Source organism: Chrysemys picta, chromosome 11 (assembly GCF_011386835.1).
Source record: "Chrysemys picta bellii isolate R12L10 chromosome 11, ASM1138683v2, whole genome shotgun sequence".
Taxonomy (NCBI): domain Eukaryota; kingdom Metazoa; phylum Chordata; order Testudines; family Emydidae; genus Chrysemys; species Chrysemys picta.
This window is the reverse complement of record NC_088801.1, coordinates 11,854,668-11,874,474: the sequence shown is the minus strand read 5'-3', so window position 1 is coordinate 11,874,474 and position 19,807 is coordinate 11,854,668. Positions and strand designations below refer to the sequence as shown.

The following is a 19,807-nucleotide window of genomic DNA, read 5'->3' as shown; positions in this document are numbered from 1 at the left end:
GTAACTCTGTCCAGGAAGGAAATTTGGTTGGTTTGGCATGATTTGTTCTTGACAAATCCATGCTGACTATTCCTTATAACTCCATTATCCACTCTGTGCTTACAAATTGATTGTTTAATAACTTGTTCTAGTGTCTTTTCAGATATTGAAGTTAGACTGACTGTTCTATAGTTTCCCAGATCCCCTTTGTTCCCCCTTTTTAAGAGAGGTATTATGTTTCCCCTTCTCCACTCCTCTGAGACCTCACCAATCCTCCATGAGTTCTCAAAGATAATTGCTAATGGTTCTGAGATTGCTTCAGCTGGTTCCTTAAGTACCCTGAAGTCCTGATGCTACTGTGAAGCTCACTTTCTATTTTTTTCTATATACCACGTTTATCACCATAGTAGCCAAATGCCTTCCAGTAGTGAATTAAGCAATGTGACTGCACATCTTTCACGTGTTGTTTGTTCTCTCATCTTCTCCCCGTGGTAAGAAGCATATGCAGTGAAGTGTCTTGTTTTGATAGAGTTTTAGAGTATTTTTTAAAATATACATGTTTCTATGCATTTATATTAGAAAAGTCAAGGTCAAATAAATGCATCTTTCACTTGGAGAAGAAGGTGGTGAGGTTTGTGACGGTCCTTAGTTCCTGAGAGAATTTGTTTCACAGTCCCAGACCTGGACAGCTGTTTTGTCTGGTAGAAGCAACTGTTACACTGTCCCATTAACAGCTTTGAATGGACCACAGAAATGGCACAAATATGTATTTGTCTTGCTATAATTTCATTTTCCTGAGCAGGGCAGCATATCAATTGTAAAACCATCAGTGCCAGGCCTACCTTACAAGGCCATCAATGCCATTCCCTAAAAGGATCCTCCCTTACCTGCATCTAGAATCTCCTACTAGGGCAATGCCCCTCTCTTCCCTTTTCCATTCCACACTACTGTTTTAAATGTATCTACTGATCTTTCAATTTTGGTAAAAATATTTGGTTTCAATTTCACTGTCACCTCTATTCCACTAGGTGGCACTTGTTGTCTACATAAGGAGCCTGTGTCTTTCAGTTTATGGTATTGCCCAAGTAAATTATCTATTCAGTGGCAATAAAATCTGATGTCATCAGTTATTGATATTTATTGCACAGTCCTTCCATCTCTTATGAAAATGCATACATATTGGGTAACATCCTGACTAACCTAATAGTCATGCCTGACTAACCTAATTGCCTTCTATGAGGAGATAATTGGGTCTGTGGATGAGGGGAAAGCAGTGGATGTGTTATTCCTTGACTTTAGCAAAGCTTTTGATACGGTCTCCCACAGTATTCTTGCCGCCAAGTTAAAGAAGTATGGGCTGGATGAATGGACTATAAGGTGGATAGAAAGCTGGCTAGATTGTCGGACTCAATGGGTAGTGATCAACGGCTCCATGTCTAGTTGGCAGCCAGTTTCAAGTGGAGTGCCCCAATGGTTGGTCCTGGGGCCAGTTTTGTTCAATATCTTCATTAATGATCTGGAGGATGGCGTGGACTGCACTCTCAGCAAGTTTGCAGATGACACTATACTGGGAGGAGTGGTAGATACGCTGGAGGGTAGGGATAGGATACAGAGGGATCTAGAAAAATTAGAGGATTGGGCCAAAAGAAACCAGATGAGGTTCAACAAGGACAAGTGCAGATTTCTGCACTTAGGATGGAAGAATCCCATTCACTGTTACAGACTAGGGACCGAGTGGCTAGGCACCAGTTCTGCAGAAAAGGACCTAGGGGTTACAGTGGACGAGAAGCTGGATATGAGTCAACAGTGTGCCCTTGTTGCCAAGAAGGCTAACGGCATTTTGGGCTGTATAAGTAGGAGCATTGCCAGCAGATCGAGGGACGTGATCATTCCCCTCTATTTGACATTGGTGAGGCCTCACCTGGAGTACTGTGTCCAGTTTGGGGCCCCACACAACAAGAAGGATGTGGAAAAATTGGAAAGAGTCCAGCAGAGGGCAACAAAAATGATTAGGGGGCTGGAGCACATGAGTTATGAGGAGAGGCTGAGGGAACTGGGATTGTTTAGTCTGCAGAAGAGAAGAATGAGGGGGGATTTGATAGCTGCTTTCAACTACCTGAAAGGGGGTTCCAAAGAGGATGGATCTAGACTGTTCTCAGTGGTACCTGATGACAGAACAAGGAGTAACGGTCTCAAGTTGCAGAGGGGGAGGTTTAGGTTGGATATTAGGAAAAAAATTTTCACTAGGAGGGTGGTCAAGCACTGGAATGGGTGGAATCTCCTTCCTTAGAGGTTTTTAAGGTCAGACTTGACAAAGCCCTGGCTGGGATGATTTAGTTGGGATTAGGTCCTGCTTTGAGCAGGGGGTTGGACTAGATGACCTCCTGAGGTCCCTTCCAACCCTGATATTCTATGATTCTATGAATAGATATTAATTATATAGTTCTGTGTTTCTCAGCCTTTTCAGATTGGCAACCCTTTATTCAAAGTAAATAAAATTTCACAACTCTCTACCTTACATTTACTATAAAAGTAGAATAAAAAAGTATCAAGGATAACAATGGTAATCCTATATAATTTATTTGTTTGTGTGTGTAGGTTGACAGAGCACACTTGACTTTGAAGTGTAAGGTGTGTGACCAATGGGGAAGTGAGATTTTTCTTTGCTTTAGATTGTAATAAAATTTGTAAGGCTGTCAATTAACTGCAGTTAACTCAAGCGATTAACTCAAAACAAATTAACTCAATTAAAGAAATTAAGTGTGATTAATCACAGTTTTAATCGCACTGTTAAACAATACTAGAATACCCATTTAAATTTATTATAAATATTTTGGATGTTTTTCTACATTTTCAAATATATTGATTTCAATTACAATGCAGAATGCAAAGTGTACAGTAATCACCTTTTATTATTATTGTATTACAAATATTTGTACTGTAAAGAAGATAAACAAAAGAAATAGTATTTTTCAATTCACCTCATACAAGTACTGCAGTGCAATCTCTATCGTGAAAGTGCAACTTACAAATGTAGAATTATTTTTTTACATATCTGCACTCAAAACCAAAACATTGTAAAACTTTAGAGCCTACAAGTCCACTCAAGCTTACTTCTTGTTCAGCCAATCGCTAAGACAAACAAGTTTGTTTACATTTGCAGGAGACAATGCTGCCTGCTTCTTATTTACATCACCTGAAAATGAGAAACGGTGTGTGCATGGCATTGTTATAGCCAGCGTTGCAAGGTATTTATGTGCCAGATATGCTAAATATTCGTAGGCCCCTTCATACTTTGAATAGTAGATTGCACTTTTTTACAGTGCAAATATTTGTAATGAAAAATAATAATATAAAGTGAGCACTCTACACTTTGTATTCTGTGTTGTAATTGAAATCAATATATTTGAAAATGTAGAAAAACATCCAAAATATTTATAATAAATTTAAAATATTTTATTAACAGTGCGATTAAAACTGCGATTAATTTTTTAATCTCACGATTTATTTTTAATCGTTTGATAGCCCTAAAAATTTGCACTAGCTCACATCTGGTTGATTGTCTTTTGTGACACCCCCCAATAGGTTGCAATTAGGGTGACCAGACAGCAAATGTGAAAAATCAGGACGGGAGTGGGGTTAATAGGAGCCTATATAAGAAAAAGACCCAAAAATCAGGACTGTCCCTATAAAATCGGGACATCTGGTCACCCTAGTTGCAATCCACCAGTTGAGAAACACTGTTAGGGCATCATGCTCTGATGTGTCCCCTGCACCGCAAAATAAAACAACTGCTGTTTGCCAGAAGCTGGGAATGCATGACAGGGGATGGATCACTTGATTACCTATTCTGTTCATTTCCTTGGGGGCACTTGACATTGGCCACTGTTGGAACACAGGATGCAGGGCTAGATGGACGCATTATGGCCGTTCTTATGTTCTAACAGTTGGACACAAATCTTGAATGACTCCCCCCCCCCCCCCAACATTGGTTGCACTTTGTTATGAATGCAAAAAAATATCTGTTCAGCAGTGGAGCCTGTTCAAGAGAAAGTAACAACAAAAGCTTATGCCCAAATAAATTTGTTAGTCTCTAAGGTGCCACAAGTACTCCCTCCCAGAGGTGAAAGTAAGACTGGACCGGCTTCTCTGGCGGTGATTTAAAGGGCCCAGGCAGCTGGGCTCGGGTGTGGATTTAAAGGTCCTGGAGCGCCGGCCCCTGCGGGGAGCTCCGGCGGCGCTTTAAAGGCCCCGCAGCAGCTGGAGCCTCTGGCCCTTTAAATTGCTGCCGGAGCCCTGCTGCCTGTACCCCAGCCACAGCCGGAGCCCCAGGGCCTTTAAATCTTGAAAGGCCCCGCGTCTTCCCGTTGAGGCCATGCCTCTTCCGGTTGAGACCACGCCCACTCAGGACTCCGGCGTACGGGTAAGTCCTTTAAGTTACTTTCATACCTGAGTACTCCTTGTTCTTTTTGCTAATACGGACTAACACGGCTACCACTCTGAAACCGGTCACCATGCAAGGCACTGAATTTAGCCGTATGAAGTGGAAATCCATCAACTTCATGATAAAACTCGTACAGATACAGACAGACATCATCTTCTTTTCCAAATGCAAATGGATAGACATCACACCAAAAGGACTGAAGGTAAAAAAATCCATTACAATCTACACACCACACAGGCTTTGCTGAGAGATTGTGCCACAAAACTCTCAAAGAAACTGCAGAATCACCTGATCAACATCCTATACCGCAAACAGGGAAAGATTAAGAATCTGCTCATTACACAAAGTAAAAACTATTTCCCCATGCTAATTTTTCCCGTACTGTTACTCACACCTTCTTGTCAACTGTTTGAAATAAGCCAGCCTGATTATCACTACAAAAGTTTTTTTTCTTCTGCTGATAATAGCCCACCTTAATTGATTAGTCTTGTTAGAGTTGGTATGGCAACACCCATTTTTGCATGTTCACTGTGTATATATATCTTCCCACTGTGTGCATCTGATGAAGTGGGTTTTAGCCCACGAAAGCTTATGCCCAAATAAATTTGTTAGTCTCTGAGGTGCCACAAGTACTCCTGGTTCTTTTTGCTAATACAGACTAACCCAGCTACCACTCTGAAACGTCCTTGTTACTTGAAAGGAACAACCTGTCCCTTGTCCTGCAGTTTACTAGGTGTAAAAGCTGCATGGGGCAGGAGATTCCCCGAGGGCAATTGGAGTGTTATGGGGTAAGCGCTGAACGGGGAGCCAGGAGATGGGGGGCTCAGGGGACCCGGAGCGCTTTAGCATTAGGTGCTGAGACAGCTCTGTCTCAGGAGCCGTGTAGACCGGGCCGAGTCCCTGCCCTGCACAACAGGCTCTGAGAGACCGGGAGACGGTCCCGCCGACTGAGTGCGAGAACGAGCTATTGACTGATTTGGTCGGTTAGCCCCGCTTCTCTTCTACTATTGGTTCGCTGGGCCGGGAACTCCACCAATCCCGGCCCTGGTTTCCTGACTCCGCCCGACTCCTGGCCCGCTCTGGCTGCCGCCGGCGCCTTGCATGGAGGGAGGGAGCCGGAAGAGGCGGGGCTGAGAGGATGACGGCTCCTCCCCTGCCCTGGCAGCCGTTGGGTCTGTCAGCCAAGGCGGGCTCGGATTGGCCGCGCGTTTCCGCGCTGAGGGATGGCCGGGTAGCTCCTCCCCCGGCCGGGGACGGACGGAGCGATGGCGAGGCCGGGCACTCTCCGGCATCACAAGGTACCAGCCGTGGGGGCCGAGCGCTGGGGGGCGGGGTTGGGTCGGGTCTCCCCTGGAGGTGCGGGGCCGGGCGCGGGGTATTCTCGCTCTGGGGTCCCGAGGGAGGGACTGTTATGGGGAGACTGGGCGCCTTGAGTGGCGGTTTAGGGGTCTCTCTCTCTGCGGGTTGGGAGCACTGGGCGTCTGGGGCAGGGAGTGGAGGGCGTCTCGTTTTCGGGGCTCCTAGGGGGCTTGGAGAGGACTGGGTGGGCTCCCGGGTCAGGGGGGTGGTGACTTTCCAGGGGGCTACTAGGGGTGGGGGGTTGGAAGGTGACTGGGCTCCCGGGTCAGGGGGCGGGGGCTCTCCTGGGAGTCACTGGGGTGGGGGGTTGGGAGGTGAATGGGCTCACAGGTTGGGGGACTCTCCTCTGGGGGGTCACTACGGCTGTGGGGGGGTTGGGAAGTGACTAGGCTCGTGGGTTGAGAGGGCTCTCTGGGGGACAGTCACGGAGGTGACTGAGCTCGTGGGGGCTCTTCGCTGGGGTCACTGTGGGGGTTAGGAGGTAACTGGCCTCACAGGTCAGAGGGGGACTCTCCTTTGGAGGTCACTAGAGATGTGGGGGAGGGGTTGAGAGGTGACTGGGTTCACCAGTCGAGGGCTGTCCTCTGGGGGACACTAGGGATGTGTGGGGAGGGTTGGCAGGTGCCTGGCCCCACAGATCACGGCAGGCACTCTGGGGGACACTAGGGATGTGGCAGGGCATGAGTTGGGAGGTGACTGGGCTAACAGGTCAGGAAGGCTCTCCTCTGGGGGACACTCAGGGTGGCAGGGTTTGGGAGGAGACTGGGATCATAGGTTGGGGGAGCTCTCCTCTGGGGGACACTGGGGGAGTTGTCAGGTGACTGGGGACAGGGTTGGGGGGATTGGGAGTTGATGTTTCAGAGTTCAGGGGCTCTCTTCTGGAGGGGTTGCAGGTGACTGGATTCATAAGTCAGGGGAACTCTTCTCTAGGGTCTACTAAAGGGGGGTATTACTGAGACCCTAGATGAGGGATGCAGGACTCCCCCCTCTGGAGTGCATGGGTAACTGAGCCTCTCCAGGAATAGGGTTTAGGTGATTCTTTGAGGCTCCCCTGATTGGTGGGGCTGGTGTCACTTCCCCCTCCCCCTACCCTGTTACCTGTTGGATTCAGTTCCTGCACAGGCGACTGCCAACAGCTGCTTAGCTTCACCTCTTGTTAGGGGTTGATTCCCAAAGTACATTTCCCTGCCTTGTGATGTGGTGTTTTGCAAAGTGTTACAACAGGATACCTGAAGTCTCCTTCCAACTTACTTGAGCTCTCAATCATTTAGATTCTACCAAGTTTGAGAGCCCAGGGTTGCTGTCTGCCTATTTGTGTCAGTCTTAAGGGGGCAAAATTGTGTGAACAACATTCCCACTTTCACATCACTAATTTGCCCAGTGATGTTGGATTTTTGTATCCTGACATGAAGACATGTTGTCATGACATCATATTGCTATATGAAACTTGAGATATATTTGGGAGGTAAGGCAGATCTATGACGATCAAGGGTAGTGTTGTGAATTTTGGGATGGGTTTCAGCCCTTGTGTGCATAATCCATATTTGTTGTGGGCCTGATCCTGCAATCTTTATGCGAGTACTCTCATTGAGGTCAGTGAGATTATTTATATGAGTAACACACACACACCATTAGGCCCTGTGCTTGAAGTATTCTTCTACAAGTAAATATTTTAGCTGCAAATATTTGAGCTATGGCAGCAGCTTATTAGTAAAAACTAGTGCTGTGCATTCAGTGGAAAGCAGGGAATATTTATCCTTTGCAATATATTATAAAGCTCTTCACAATCATATTATATCACACCTCAAGCCTGTTACTGGTCTGGGTCTGAACTTTTATGAAAAGTGTATGGGATATTTAATAAATACAAGTAGTCAGGCCCTCAATTTTACAATATCCACTAGCACCAATCCAAGGTATTGGTTCAGTACTGACTTGCAGAGAAATTTTTTGGGAAATTACCAGCACTGCTTTCTCTACCACTCTGGGTTTTTCATTGACGTCTCCCATTAAGGAATGGACTTGGCCTGATTTAGCTAAACTTGTGAAATTTGACATGATATCAAAAGAAGATAAGGCTGTAGGCTATAGACAGTGACAGTGGTGCTAGAGGAAAGTGGAAGGGCTGTACTGAAATAACTTCTGTCCACAAAACAAAAGTTTATATGTGGGTGGACTGCTGCATCTGCACAGTGTCATGAAGTCAGCCATGTATTCAGAAGTCTACCTGTGCATTGTAAATTGCAGGATTGAGGCTCAGTGCTTCTTGCTGCGTTCCCCCTCATTCCGTTAAAAATGTAAATTAGCCTTCCTAGACTTTATTTATTGTCTCAGATTTAGCAATCCAATGGTATTTGGTATACTTCTGTTATCTTGTTAAAATAATTAATTGAAATTAAAACAATATTTATTGGTGTATATTTGTGTAATAATTCAACAGGTACTGTCTTCTGGAAGGCTAACAGGAGCAGCTAAGTTATCAATTGGAAAAAAACAGTAAGAATTTAATCATTAATACTGTCTAATGGTGTACCTGTAAGCAGTCAAAACAGCCATACAAATCAAAAGCCAGCAGCTTGTCAACAACTCTTTGCATTTATTAAATATTAAGTCCCAACTGAAAGATGCTGCAAGTGGCAGATCCTGCTGTCTTTGAACAGGCAAAACTTTCATTGAAGTTAGTGGGAGTTTGGGTTGTACAATGACTAGAGGGAAGATTAACCCCTTTAGCAAACAACATGCCTTAGACTTCCATTTTGAATGTATGAAATATTAATTAAATTTCCCCCCTAGATTACTGAATGAATATGGGGACTAGTGACATGTAAGCTTTCTGAGTAAGGGCCAGTCCTACCCTAACATATGCTGGTGATGTCTGCAGCAGTTACTTGCTTATCTCATTACAGCATTTGGCTCTATTGTAAAGTGCAGCACGTTGTGTATGTTGTTTTTTGTTGTTTTAGATATCAAACAAGTATATTTATAAGAGGAAGTAAGCAGGGAATGTCTTTTTCAGGATTGGCTTAAGAAAAGCATGCCATTCTGATGTGGACTCTGGCTACTCTCTCTATTCCACCGACTCTGAGGATCAGGTAATTTGAGATGAATTGGCTCTCTTATACATGCAAATCAGAAATTAACTAAAATTACTGAAACATAAAATTAATTAGATAGAAACACAATACAATCTCTCAATTATAAATATAACAAATCAGGAAATGGGAAATGTGTAAAAGTTTTCATTGATGGCATGTAAATAAATATGTTACTCAAACCCAGTCCAGAAATAACTGTGACTCAAACCTGTGACAACGCTTTCTAAATAGGAACTTCTTGACTTTATTTCATTGTCCTTACTGGTTTTGTTTTACAATAAATCAATGTCTGTATTCTGACTGCAACATTCTTTCTGCAGGTTGTAACTATACATAACGGGCTTGATCGCTGTGCAGCTTTACTGCAGGATATTTTGCAAAATGAGGCCACAGGTTGTACCTTATTGAAATTTAAAATTACATTTTAGTTTCTGTAGGTCTCTTATTTATTTTGTTGAATGGCTTTTGTTTCAAATAACATTAGGAACGGAGACAGTAAATCGAAAACCAGGAAAAGTAACTTCTGTTAAGGCTGCTACCAGGCCTATACTAAGCAAAGGAAATAGTTCAAAAAAGAAAGGACTGAAGAGAAATGTTCTTGCTGCCCATATTCATAAAGAAATTGGTAAGCACTTGTCCTTGGTTTGGCCTTTACTTATACAATGTTTTCATCCATAACTGTTTTATTTCCTCAATAAATACGTGTTCATTGTCACCTCATCTGCAGAATTAATTAATGTGGTTATAATATTGTGCAACTTATTTTGGTTTTAAACTCAGGTTTAATAAAATAAACTTACTATGGCTTGATTGTTTCTATCAATTTTAATCAAATTAATCAATCGAAATGGGTTCATAGCACTTGATTCTTGATTTCAAGAATCTTCATGTAAACATTTGTGTTTGTGTAGTGCAAAAAGAAAACTAACTTCAACTTTATTTTCCATAGTGCCTGTGTCAAATAGGAAACCAGCGTCTTGTAATACACTTGCTGTTGGCAAAGAGGGAGAACTTTCCAGCGCAGTACAAAATCAGCCGGTTCAACCAATTCATGTGCCTTTTAATCAACACTCTCCTGTGATGCATCAGAAACTGTGTGAGCATGTGCAAACCCAAATGTCTCTGATAACTGGCCAAGTTCCACCGAGCTGTAATGGAATTCCCACTGTACCTGCTTACCCTGTTTCAGATCCTGGTTAGTGTGAATGTCATTGTATAGTTAGACACTATTTTGGGGTTTGTTTTTAGTTTTTTGGCAAGAAAAAAAATCTTAAATTTAACAATGTTAGTTTTTTGTCTATTTGTTTCAGAATATCAAAATGTTACAGCATTTAATTATCGTTTACCTACCTCCACACCAACTCTGTCCCCGCAGCATTCAGCTAATCCTTTACTCATTCAGTCTGTAAGTACACTTGATTTAAACTATAAATAAACATTTAAGTTAGTGTTGTCATCCTTGTCTTATTCTGTGGCTTTCATTTCTACTGAAATCTATACACTTTCTTGGACTTAATAGGAAATTCTCCCAAAGAAAAAGAAACTCAATGCATTTTATGTCTCATAAAATCTGTGATGAAACAATAGATATGGTGGTGCTTTTAATAAAATACTATGTGATTTAAAGGCGGTTCACAAATATATTGTTAGCAAGCATTGCTACTTATATTGTGCCTACAGTAGATTCCAAAAATGAGGTAAGCGGCATGCCAATGGGGACTGGTCACTTCTGTTTGTTATGCTCATTGTTTTTCTATGTCGAATTCTGTGAAGTATCCATTTCCCACCCCTTTCTGAGGAGGATTGATAGTTACTGATCAGTGTAACATCCCAATCTCACTGTGCTGATGATTGTGTCATTAACCTAACTTTGAATATTTTAACGTATTAAAAACCTCAATGACTAGAAGTGCTAACTTGATCAGTGGAAAGTAGTGTAAAAACCCATTGTTCTCAAATATGGTTTTTGTGTTAAAGCTTTGCATTTTAATATCCTTATCTATTTCAGGGTACAACATTAAAAAACAACAACAAAGCAAACCCCCTCCTGCAGTTTTGAGAAGTGTGGGAGGAGGGTTTACATTGATCCTGTAGTATGATTGCAGGTGCCACCTCTGTTCCATAGCTAGCATGATCTTCAATCAGCATTCTATGGGATATCATCTCATTTGCTAGAAGTTTTGGACTGGAGGAAGTCTGTGCTTCACAGATCTAAAAAACCATTACGTAAAATTAAGTATTTGTTAGAAATGTGCTGACTGCCTTTTTATGTTGTTTGTAGCACTCAGCACATACATTTATAGTGTGTGTGTGTGTGTGTGTGTATGTATATATATATATACACATTGCTGAGATTAGTCAAAATGCCAAAATACAGAAAAATATTAACTTGTACACAGTGTGTTTATTTTCCTGTGTCTGTGGGTACCAGCAATGAATTCTAGTTCTAAAGATAGGGAAAATAAGGAAATATATCAGGAAGATTCTTACAAGCACACTGAAAATGAATTCCCACCCCAAGAAAACAGAATCCTTTTGTCCCTCCCCAATATAAAAAGATGAAAATATCAATTTCGCTCTATTGCTGAATTACAGATAACATTTAAGATAAGACCAACTAGTCTTATTGGTAATCCTAACTATATTTGCCTTTTAACTACTCCTAAACACAGTGAAAGGTCATACAGTGCAGCCTGAATGAATTTGAGTACTATTTTAACTGGTTTTTAAATGACAAACAGTGAGCAATACCACGTTAAATAAGATTGGCTTCTAAATGTTGAAAGAAACCTCACTGCTACATTTAGGTGCTATGAAAATACAAATAATAATAATTTGTTTAATATGTATATTCTCTGTTTAGGGTGTTCCTGCTGACAGTTACAACCAGTGTGCACCACAAGCAGGAGGAGCTGTGTTTTTCCCAGGAGTTTCTGTTGCTGCTTGTATTTCTTCACAAGCAAAGTCTGCCACCACTGATCCTCCAATGACACCCTGTGTACCACTAGCTGTGCCAAATAATTCCACAGTATCTACATTTCTTCCAGCATCTTATGGCAGAGAGATGATTTCAAACCAAGGAAATCATGAGCAACGGGTAAAGGAGGCAGACTTGATACGATGTATACAAGCTCATCTGGCTCTCTTAGAACCACATGAAGCAGAGAGTGACAGGGCTGGTCAGAAGTACCAGAAATTTGATCCAGCACAGTCCAAGGTCTCTGATACCAAAGAAGAGGAAACCGCTGAGGAACATAGTGAGGGTACTACCAGTGAAGAAGAGGACTTGAATGCAGTTGACATAGCACCAATGAGGGAGACAAGCTGTCAGACAAGTTTTGACAAAGTTTTAAAGCCTAAAAAAGCAAGCCCAGAAAAAACAGCCCAAAAAGTTAAAACAGTAAAATATCTTTTGGGAGAGCTCAAGGCACTGGCAGACCAAGGTACAAATGTTTTATCAGCACAGTAGAATATATATCACACAGATGCTATGTTATGCTACATGGATGGACATTCTTAGAAATTCATAATATACCATTGTGTGATGAATTATTGTAATTCAGATGTTACAAAATTACAGTTTGGAATAGTTTTTCTTTTTAATAGAGCTGTATGTTTTGATCTGAAGGAAGATAAAGTGAGTGTTTCAATGTGCGTCTGAGATCTTAAAATTGTTATAGCAATTAGTAAAAGTAGTGTTTTCATTCTGTGTAGTGTGTGTGGAAAAGCTCTGCTCTTACACTTCCCATAAGAGGTAATCAGGGAGTGGTGTGGAAAGGTTCTAAGAGATTTCCCTTCAGAGATCAGTTGGAAGGATGGTGGCTGTGATTTGACGGGGATCTAGACTAATGGCTCTCAATCTTTCCATCTTACTATACCCCTTTCACGAGTCTGATTTGTCTTGCATATCCCCAATTTACACCTCACTTAAAAACTACTTGCTTACAAAATCGGACCTAAAAATACAAAAAAGTGTCACTGCACAATTATGGAAAAATTGCTTACTTTCTCATTTTTACCATATAATTATAAAATAAATCAATTGGGATATAAATATTGTACTTACATTTCAGCATGTAGTATAAAGAGCAATATAAACAAATAATTGTCAATAGGAAATTTTAGTTTGTACTGACTTCACTAGTGCTTTTTATGTAGCCTGTTGTAAAACGAGGCAAATATATAGATGAGTTGATGTACTTCCTGAAAGATCTCTGTGTACCACCAAGGGTACATGTACACCTGGCTGACCATACTTCACAGTCAAACAGTAATTTAAGAAGTGCAGATAAAGAGGGGTAATTTAAACATTAAAAGCTTCACACACATCTTAAGAGGTAATAGAATTTATGTTCAGTTGTTTTATGAGGCTGTTATGTATTTTAATTTTTTTTCTTATAGATGATTCTGAAATATTGAGGATAATACATGAGGTAGAAGACTGTGTTTCATTACTGCCAGCAGTAGTTGGAAGTACTAATGTACAAGCTGAAATAGCACTTGCTATACAACCTCTCAGAAGTGAAAATGCCCAATTGCGTAGGTCAGTAAACATTCACCAAGTGAGCAACCTATTTCAAAAATATGTATCATACTAACTAACTTCATTGTTATAAATTGCATATTGTAGTATAGTTACAATGTATAATTCTTAGATCACATTCTTGTTTTCTGTTGTCTATATTGTGTTCACGTGCAGGGTTTTTTTTATACTATGCTTTGTATACTATATTGCTTCTGAAAAAAAATCTTTAAGGCATTCATATTTAGTGCATGGATATTTGAACAAGCTTCTTGCTACTGAAGAATAGGAATGTTTTACTTCTTCCATCAGTTTTCCCAAATGAATGAATGAATGTTCCTTGACATTAGTGTATGACTTGCCTTATAAAGTAGTTTATCTTATTAACTGATCTCTAACCTTAACAGCATAACAAGGGTCTAGATAATACTTTCCCAAAGTATGCAGAAAAGCATGTTGAGAACTAGGAGGGAGTATTATTTTCTGTGTGTATTTTTCCATTTGAAACATATTGCCATCTTTTCCCAAGACTAGGCTTTTTCCTAGAAGTACCAGTGGATACTCTAACTTTTAAACTGCAGATCCCAAGTAGTTAGCATGCATATGTCTTTAGACCGCCTGTTATCAAATACAGAAAGAATCTCTTTTCAGGATACATGCTTAATGTAAAAGTAGACACCCCTTTCCTCTGAGCTAAAATGGAGTGAAGTTACCATGATTTTTTAAAAGAGCTCATTCAGCTAAAGAAAGGTGGAAATGCAGACTTTGACAAAATAGAAAATCCAGCAATATTGCCAAATATTTCATCACCTTTAAAAAAAACTGTGCACCCTTCATGCCATCCCTAAAAATCAAAAGATAACCACATTGATAGCAAAATTGACTGGCAGAGCTCTGGACATATTCAATAAGATGCCTATTGATAATGCTTAGTAGTCTTGGCACATCAGGTGGCAGCTCCCAAGGGGGGTTCTGTAATCTAACCCATCACAAGATTATTAAAACTTTTTTTAACTTCCAAAACTAAAAACATTTTCGTGGGGGTTCTATTCTAATTAAATTAGTAAACTTTCATAAACAAACCAATTTTAATATTCAGCCTTTTGAATTTACTCTGTATTTGGACTTTCTCCATTTATGCTTTATCATTCACATTTAGGAGATTAAGAATATTGAACCAGCAACTCCGGGAGCGAGAGAGAGCTGAAAAGGAATCCAGCCTGGATTGCAACTTTGAATGCAAGTACTGGTATATTGCAAGTGATGGTGTGGGAAATGGGGATAAAGATTTTAGTTCCATTGAAGTCAGTAGAGCACCATGCAGACAGTGGGATCCTCCTGTGCAGCTCCAGTGTAGGATTTGGGACTGTATCCTTCATAAAGTAAGGATGAGACACCAGACAACTGACGGGTATAAAGGAAACCTCCTTGTATCTTGGAAAGGTTCCTACTTTTATCTGCAAACAAAGGTCACATTATAACAGAGTTTTTGAATTACATAACTCCATGCATAAGGCATCTGATATTAGAGTCTGATCTTAAAGTACAAAGGTAGTTTTCCTCTATCTTCCTTTCGGAGAACTGGGCAAAAAGCCCACAGCACATCATTACATGACAATTACAGCTTATCTGCTGTGAATTAATGTGGCAGTGGGTAACGCTACCATGATACCCATCTAAAAATATTTTACTAAGCTGGGGGGAAGAAAGGAAGGCAATACCACTTTGCAAAATTATATGTGCAAGTTCAGTACTGTACGCAAAGTACAAGTACAGAATTAAATAACTAATTTAATTGCATGTTTTAAATATATAAAACGGCACTCCACGTTCTATCACTGTGATAATGGGGACTATTATCCCCACAGTTTTAGGCCCTAGTCTTGTAGTGAGCTGTGTGCAAATGTATTGAAGTCTCTCAGGCTCTGTATGGATGTCCTCATGCTTATGTCACTACAGGATCAGGGCCTTGGATATCACTGTGAGCAATACCAAGTCTTGTGGTCACTTTTTAAAGAGTAAATTAACCCTTAAATATTTTATTGTAGGTAGCTTGTCATAGGATATGAGACAATATTTTTCATTTTAATGAAAATAGGGTTGTGTTATCTTGGTGATAGGTGCAAATACATCAGTTACAATGTTCTTCATATCTTGTTATTCCAGTATAGGATAATAGGACTTAAAGATTTAGCGCTAATAGAAATCTTTCTAAATACACCCACTTAAAAACATGTAAAATATCTACTGGTAGTGGAAGAGAATTCTTTCTCTACAGTTTTGATTTATGCTTATATTCACACAGGATTCTGACTTCAGCTTAATAGTTATTGCAATCTGTTAGTCTTAATTTCTAAGAATTTGAATGATGACGTAGGCTTTAATAGTTGCAAATTATATTTCTTTTGGGCATAGAAACGAAACATTTAAAAAACTTGCTATGTTTCTCTTCCTATAGTAGTTTCTCTACAATCCTTGAATATGACACTCCAGAGTCAACTCAAGGAATCTTTAAAGGGCCTTGAATCACTGCACAATAAAAATGAAGAACTCCTTAAAATAATAGAAAACCAGAAAGAAGAAAATAAACAATTTGCAAAAGTTATCCAGGAGAAAGATAAAGAACTGCTTGAAAACAAACAGCAGTATGACATTGAAGCTACAAAGCTAAAAATTGGTGCGTGTTTTGAACTGACTTGATTTTTTCACTTGGTGCTTTTACATTTATAAAAAGACTAAATCAAATTGTACTTGGCATTTTAGAAGTGGATGAGGCACTGGCAAATGTGAAGAGCTTCCAGTTTAAGTTGGAAGCCTCGGAAAAAGAAAATCAGATCTTGGGCATAACATTACGTCAACGTGATGCAGAAGTGAACAGACTGCGTGAATTGACTCGGTAATATTGGCCACAGAGTTTTTCTTCTTGACATTTCTTCCTTATTTTGAATTATTGAAACAATGTTAAAATAATACTGCAACTTCTCCCTACGTTGTCTTTTGTGTTTGTTAGGGTCTAGACCTAAAGGTCTTATAACCTATCTGTGAGTCTTGCAATTTATTTATTTACTCTTTCTAGAGTCTAAAAACCCCAATCAGGGAGCAGGGCTATACTGATGTTATACAATCAGATAACAAAGAGACAGTCCCTCCTCCAGACAGCTTACACTACAGGGGTAAGAAAGTAAATAGCTAGACAAGATAAACATGTGGGATGGATTGTGTCAGGATGATGGAACAATAAAACTAATAATTTAGCATAAAAGCAGAAGTTTTGGCTTCCACCTTTTTAACTTCTGCAATAGTTAGAAATAGAAATAACTATCATGTCAGGTAGGTCAAATGCCACATGCTGGATGCATTGCTGCTTGCTGGGAGAAGGCAATGACCTTGTTTGTGTCTCTAGCTCTGGCTACCCAGGTGATCCTTCCCTAGGACCTGCAGGGTTTGGTAACTAGTTCTGCAGCCTGTTTGAAGGGGAGGCAGTCTCCCTTTTCTTTGTGAAAAGACCAGGAATAAATCATCCTGAGAAGAACTCTGCAGAGACTCTCCCTTTTGGGCCCACAATTTTAGTGGTTTTCCTGTGGGAAGAAGCGATCTCTCTATCAGTTAAAATGAAATTTATGACTAGATTTCCTTCATTTTTGAGAGTCTTAGCTCCTGAGTGAAGCTGCCTTAATCGCATATATTTGTGAACTTATTCTATGTTTTTTTTTTTATGAATTCATGATGGCAAGGTTTGGGGCTTCACAATCTTTTGTACACCTAGATGGTGTGATTCTGATAATAGATCTCTCTAGTTACATGACTTGTTTGGATTATTTATATTTTACTTATGTGCACTAGAAGTTTTACTATTCAGTTGTTATCCAAAATTCAGAATTTACCAGCCCCCATAATAGTGTACAGTATTTTCTTTACGGTGTATATACACCTTTCATATTTTCCTGTAACTATATTAACTGCTGACCACCAGATGGTGATAGCCATATGTACATGTAATGAACTGAGTCTTCATTTGTCTTGGGATAGAAAGCCGAAAATGAGTAACTGTGATTGCCCTTGTCTATTTCTGTATTTAAATATTTACTTAAACATTCAGTGCCTTGCATAATGAAAAGTTTCAGAGTAGCAGCCGTGTTAGTCTGTATCCGCAAAAAGAAGAACAGGAGGACTTGTGGCACCTTAGAGACTAACAAATTTATTAGAGCATAAGCTTTCGTGGACTACAGCCCACTTCCGAAGAAGTGGGCTGTAGTCCACGAAAGCTTATGCTCTAATAAATTTGTTAGTCTCTAAGGTGCCACAAGTCCTCCTGTTCTTCTTTTTACTTAAACATTGTTTACAATTTAAAGGAAGCAATTTTTCCAAATTGCTTTCAAAAGCAGACCTCCATATCTTAAAACAAACTCTGAAAATCATAGACTCGTAGGACTGTAAGGGACCTCAAGAGGTCATTTAGTCCAATCCCCTGCACTAATGGCAGGACTAAGTATTATCTAGACCAAAATCAATTATAGTGTATCTTCTATTTACTTTATAAATGTTAAAGTTCTCTTGTCTTAAAGTCATTTAATCTTCTCTTCATAAGGGCACATAGGTGAGAAAGAAACCTCACTGCTTGCTGTTCTTTTCATTATTAATTTCAAAGGCACATTTCATTGAATTGAAGAATGACACTCGATAGAGCTTGAGTAGTTTAAAATTTGTATTGATTTTTTTGTGCTGTCTTGTGGAATATGAATTAGGTTTTTAAAATGATCATTGCAATCTTAAATTGATAAGTATATCTAAATACTAAATTATAATTATGGTTTTATGAAAAGTTATTATACATAATGGATGACCTAATGAATTGCTCTTAACAGAACCTTGCAGAGCAGCATGGCCAAGCTTCTCTCTGACCTCACTGTAGACCATGTTAGACATAGACCTGAAAAAGGTCTTACAAAATCTCTTCTGGAAGACTATGAGAAACAGCTGAAACCCAACCCACTCCCTGTGAGTACTTCCATAATGAGTTACCTCAAAAAATTAGAAAGTGATCAAATTTTGACAAATACAGAACTTCAGTTTTCAAATAAAACTGGAGAATTGGAAATGCCAGATCTAGCCCGTGAAAAGTTTGTTGCTGAAGGATCTCATAAAAAATGTACACTCTTAGCAGAGGAAATAACAGCTCAAAGAATTCTTCCTCCCCTGTTAAAGCAAGATACAGAAACAATTAGTGATTCTGGGACTTTAATAGAGGAAGAACACAAACTGGACGAGACCATTTATATTCCATTGTCTAGCAGCGCCTCTAAAAAACAGCCATCAATATCTGAAAGAAAAATGTGTGCACAACACCAGGTCAGTGTGGCTTCCAAGAAGTTGGACTATAACTGTGGGCTCTCTGACTCTCAGAAGCAGAATGGATTTGGGATGTTGGATGATAAAAAGATTTTTGATAAACTCAGTGGTGGCTACGACTTGAGAAAGACAATAGAAAATACATCTGAAACCACAGGGAAGACAACTGAGCTGGAAGGAGACAGGCTCCTAGTGAGGCCAAAAGAAATAATTGGAACTGCTAAAGATTTTATAGACAAATCAGATAGACCTCAGTCTGATAAATACCTTTACACTTGCATGCCACATCAGAAAGAGAATTTTCAGAAAAAAGGCACTGAAATGTCTGACTCTAGTTTCTCTACTTTTGACTGCATGTCAGGAAAATCTGAATGGAGCATGTCTTCCTTCTCAACATTTACTTCACGAGATGAAGAGGACTTTAAAAATGGGCTAGCAGCCTTGGATGCCAACATAGCTAGATTACAAAGGACTTTACAGACTGGCATTATGAAACAGTGAAGGCGGAAACTAAAGACTGTATTTTGTTCAGATAATTTAGGGGTTTTTATAGTAATTTAATATGATGTACAGTTTTTGGAATGTCAATATTTCTTTGTGTTTTTGTATAAAATGGCTGGTTCCTAACAGTTAAATTATGACTGGAATTTATTTTCTTGGTTAATGAATTAAGGTGTTATTTCCCTTGTGAAAACTATCATAATTAGTGCAAGGGAAGAGTCTTATTTAAAATTCCTAAATGCAGAGATTAAAATTAAGTTTTATACTGTAGGCAATAAAACCTTTTTCTATTAAATGGTAGATGAAACATTTTGTTTGGTTTCAATATACTCTTCAAAGTAGTAAGTAGAAAGATTTTATCTGAATATAAACTAATATCTCATCAAGTCATTAAGATGACATGAGTCAGTAGATTTTTGTGGCTAAACATAGACCAAATTCTGCTCTGTTGTAGCAGCATAAGTGCTAGAGTAACTCAGTGCAAAATTTGTTCCAGAATCTTCATTAGATAACTGCAAATGTTTGCTGAATACCTACCTGTTGGTTTTGCAGAAATCA

At 39.7% G+C, this 19,807-nt stretch overlaps 1 protein-coding gene across 4 annotated transcripts; it reads left to right on the top strand.

Moving 5' to 3' along the window:
- The first annotated feature begins 5,569 nt into the window (after nucleotides 1–5,569).
- On the top strand, nucleotides 5,570–19,383 carry CCDC14 (coiled-coil domain containing 14). Of its 4 annotated transcripts, XM_042843099.2 has the most exons (14): nucleotides 5,570–5,721; nucleotides 8,223–8,278; nucleotides 8,799–8,874; nucleotides 9,198–9,270; nucleotides 9,362–9,502; nucleotides 9,827–10,072; nucleotides 10,188–10,282; nucleotides 11,741–12,320; nucleotides 13,279–13,420; nucleotides 14,559–14,638; nucleotides 15,858–16,076; nucleotides 16,163–16,295; nucleotides 18,265–18,397; nucleotides 19,110–19,383. In XM_042843099.2, the coding sequence occupies exons 1-14, from the start codon at nucleotides 5,689–5,691 to the stop codon at nucleotides 19,182–19,184; spliced, it is 2,082 nt and encodes a 693-aa protein (XP_042699033.2). In that variant the 5' UTR covers nucleotides 5,570–5,688; the 3' UTR covers nucleotides 19,185–19,383. The 4 variants fall into 4 exon arrangements, with proteins under 4 accessions (XP_042699033.2, XP_005279877.2, XP_065417590.1 ...); XM_005279820.4 differs by having other exon boundaries at nucleotides 18,265–19,383; XM_065561518.1 differs by having other exon boundaries at nucleotides 5,644–5,721; nucleotides 8,746–8,874; nucleotides 18,265–19,383.
- The last annotated feature ends 424 nt before the right edge of the window (nucleotides 19,384–19,807 follow it).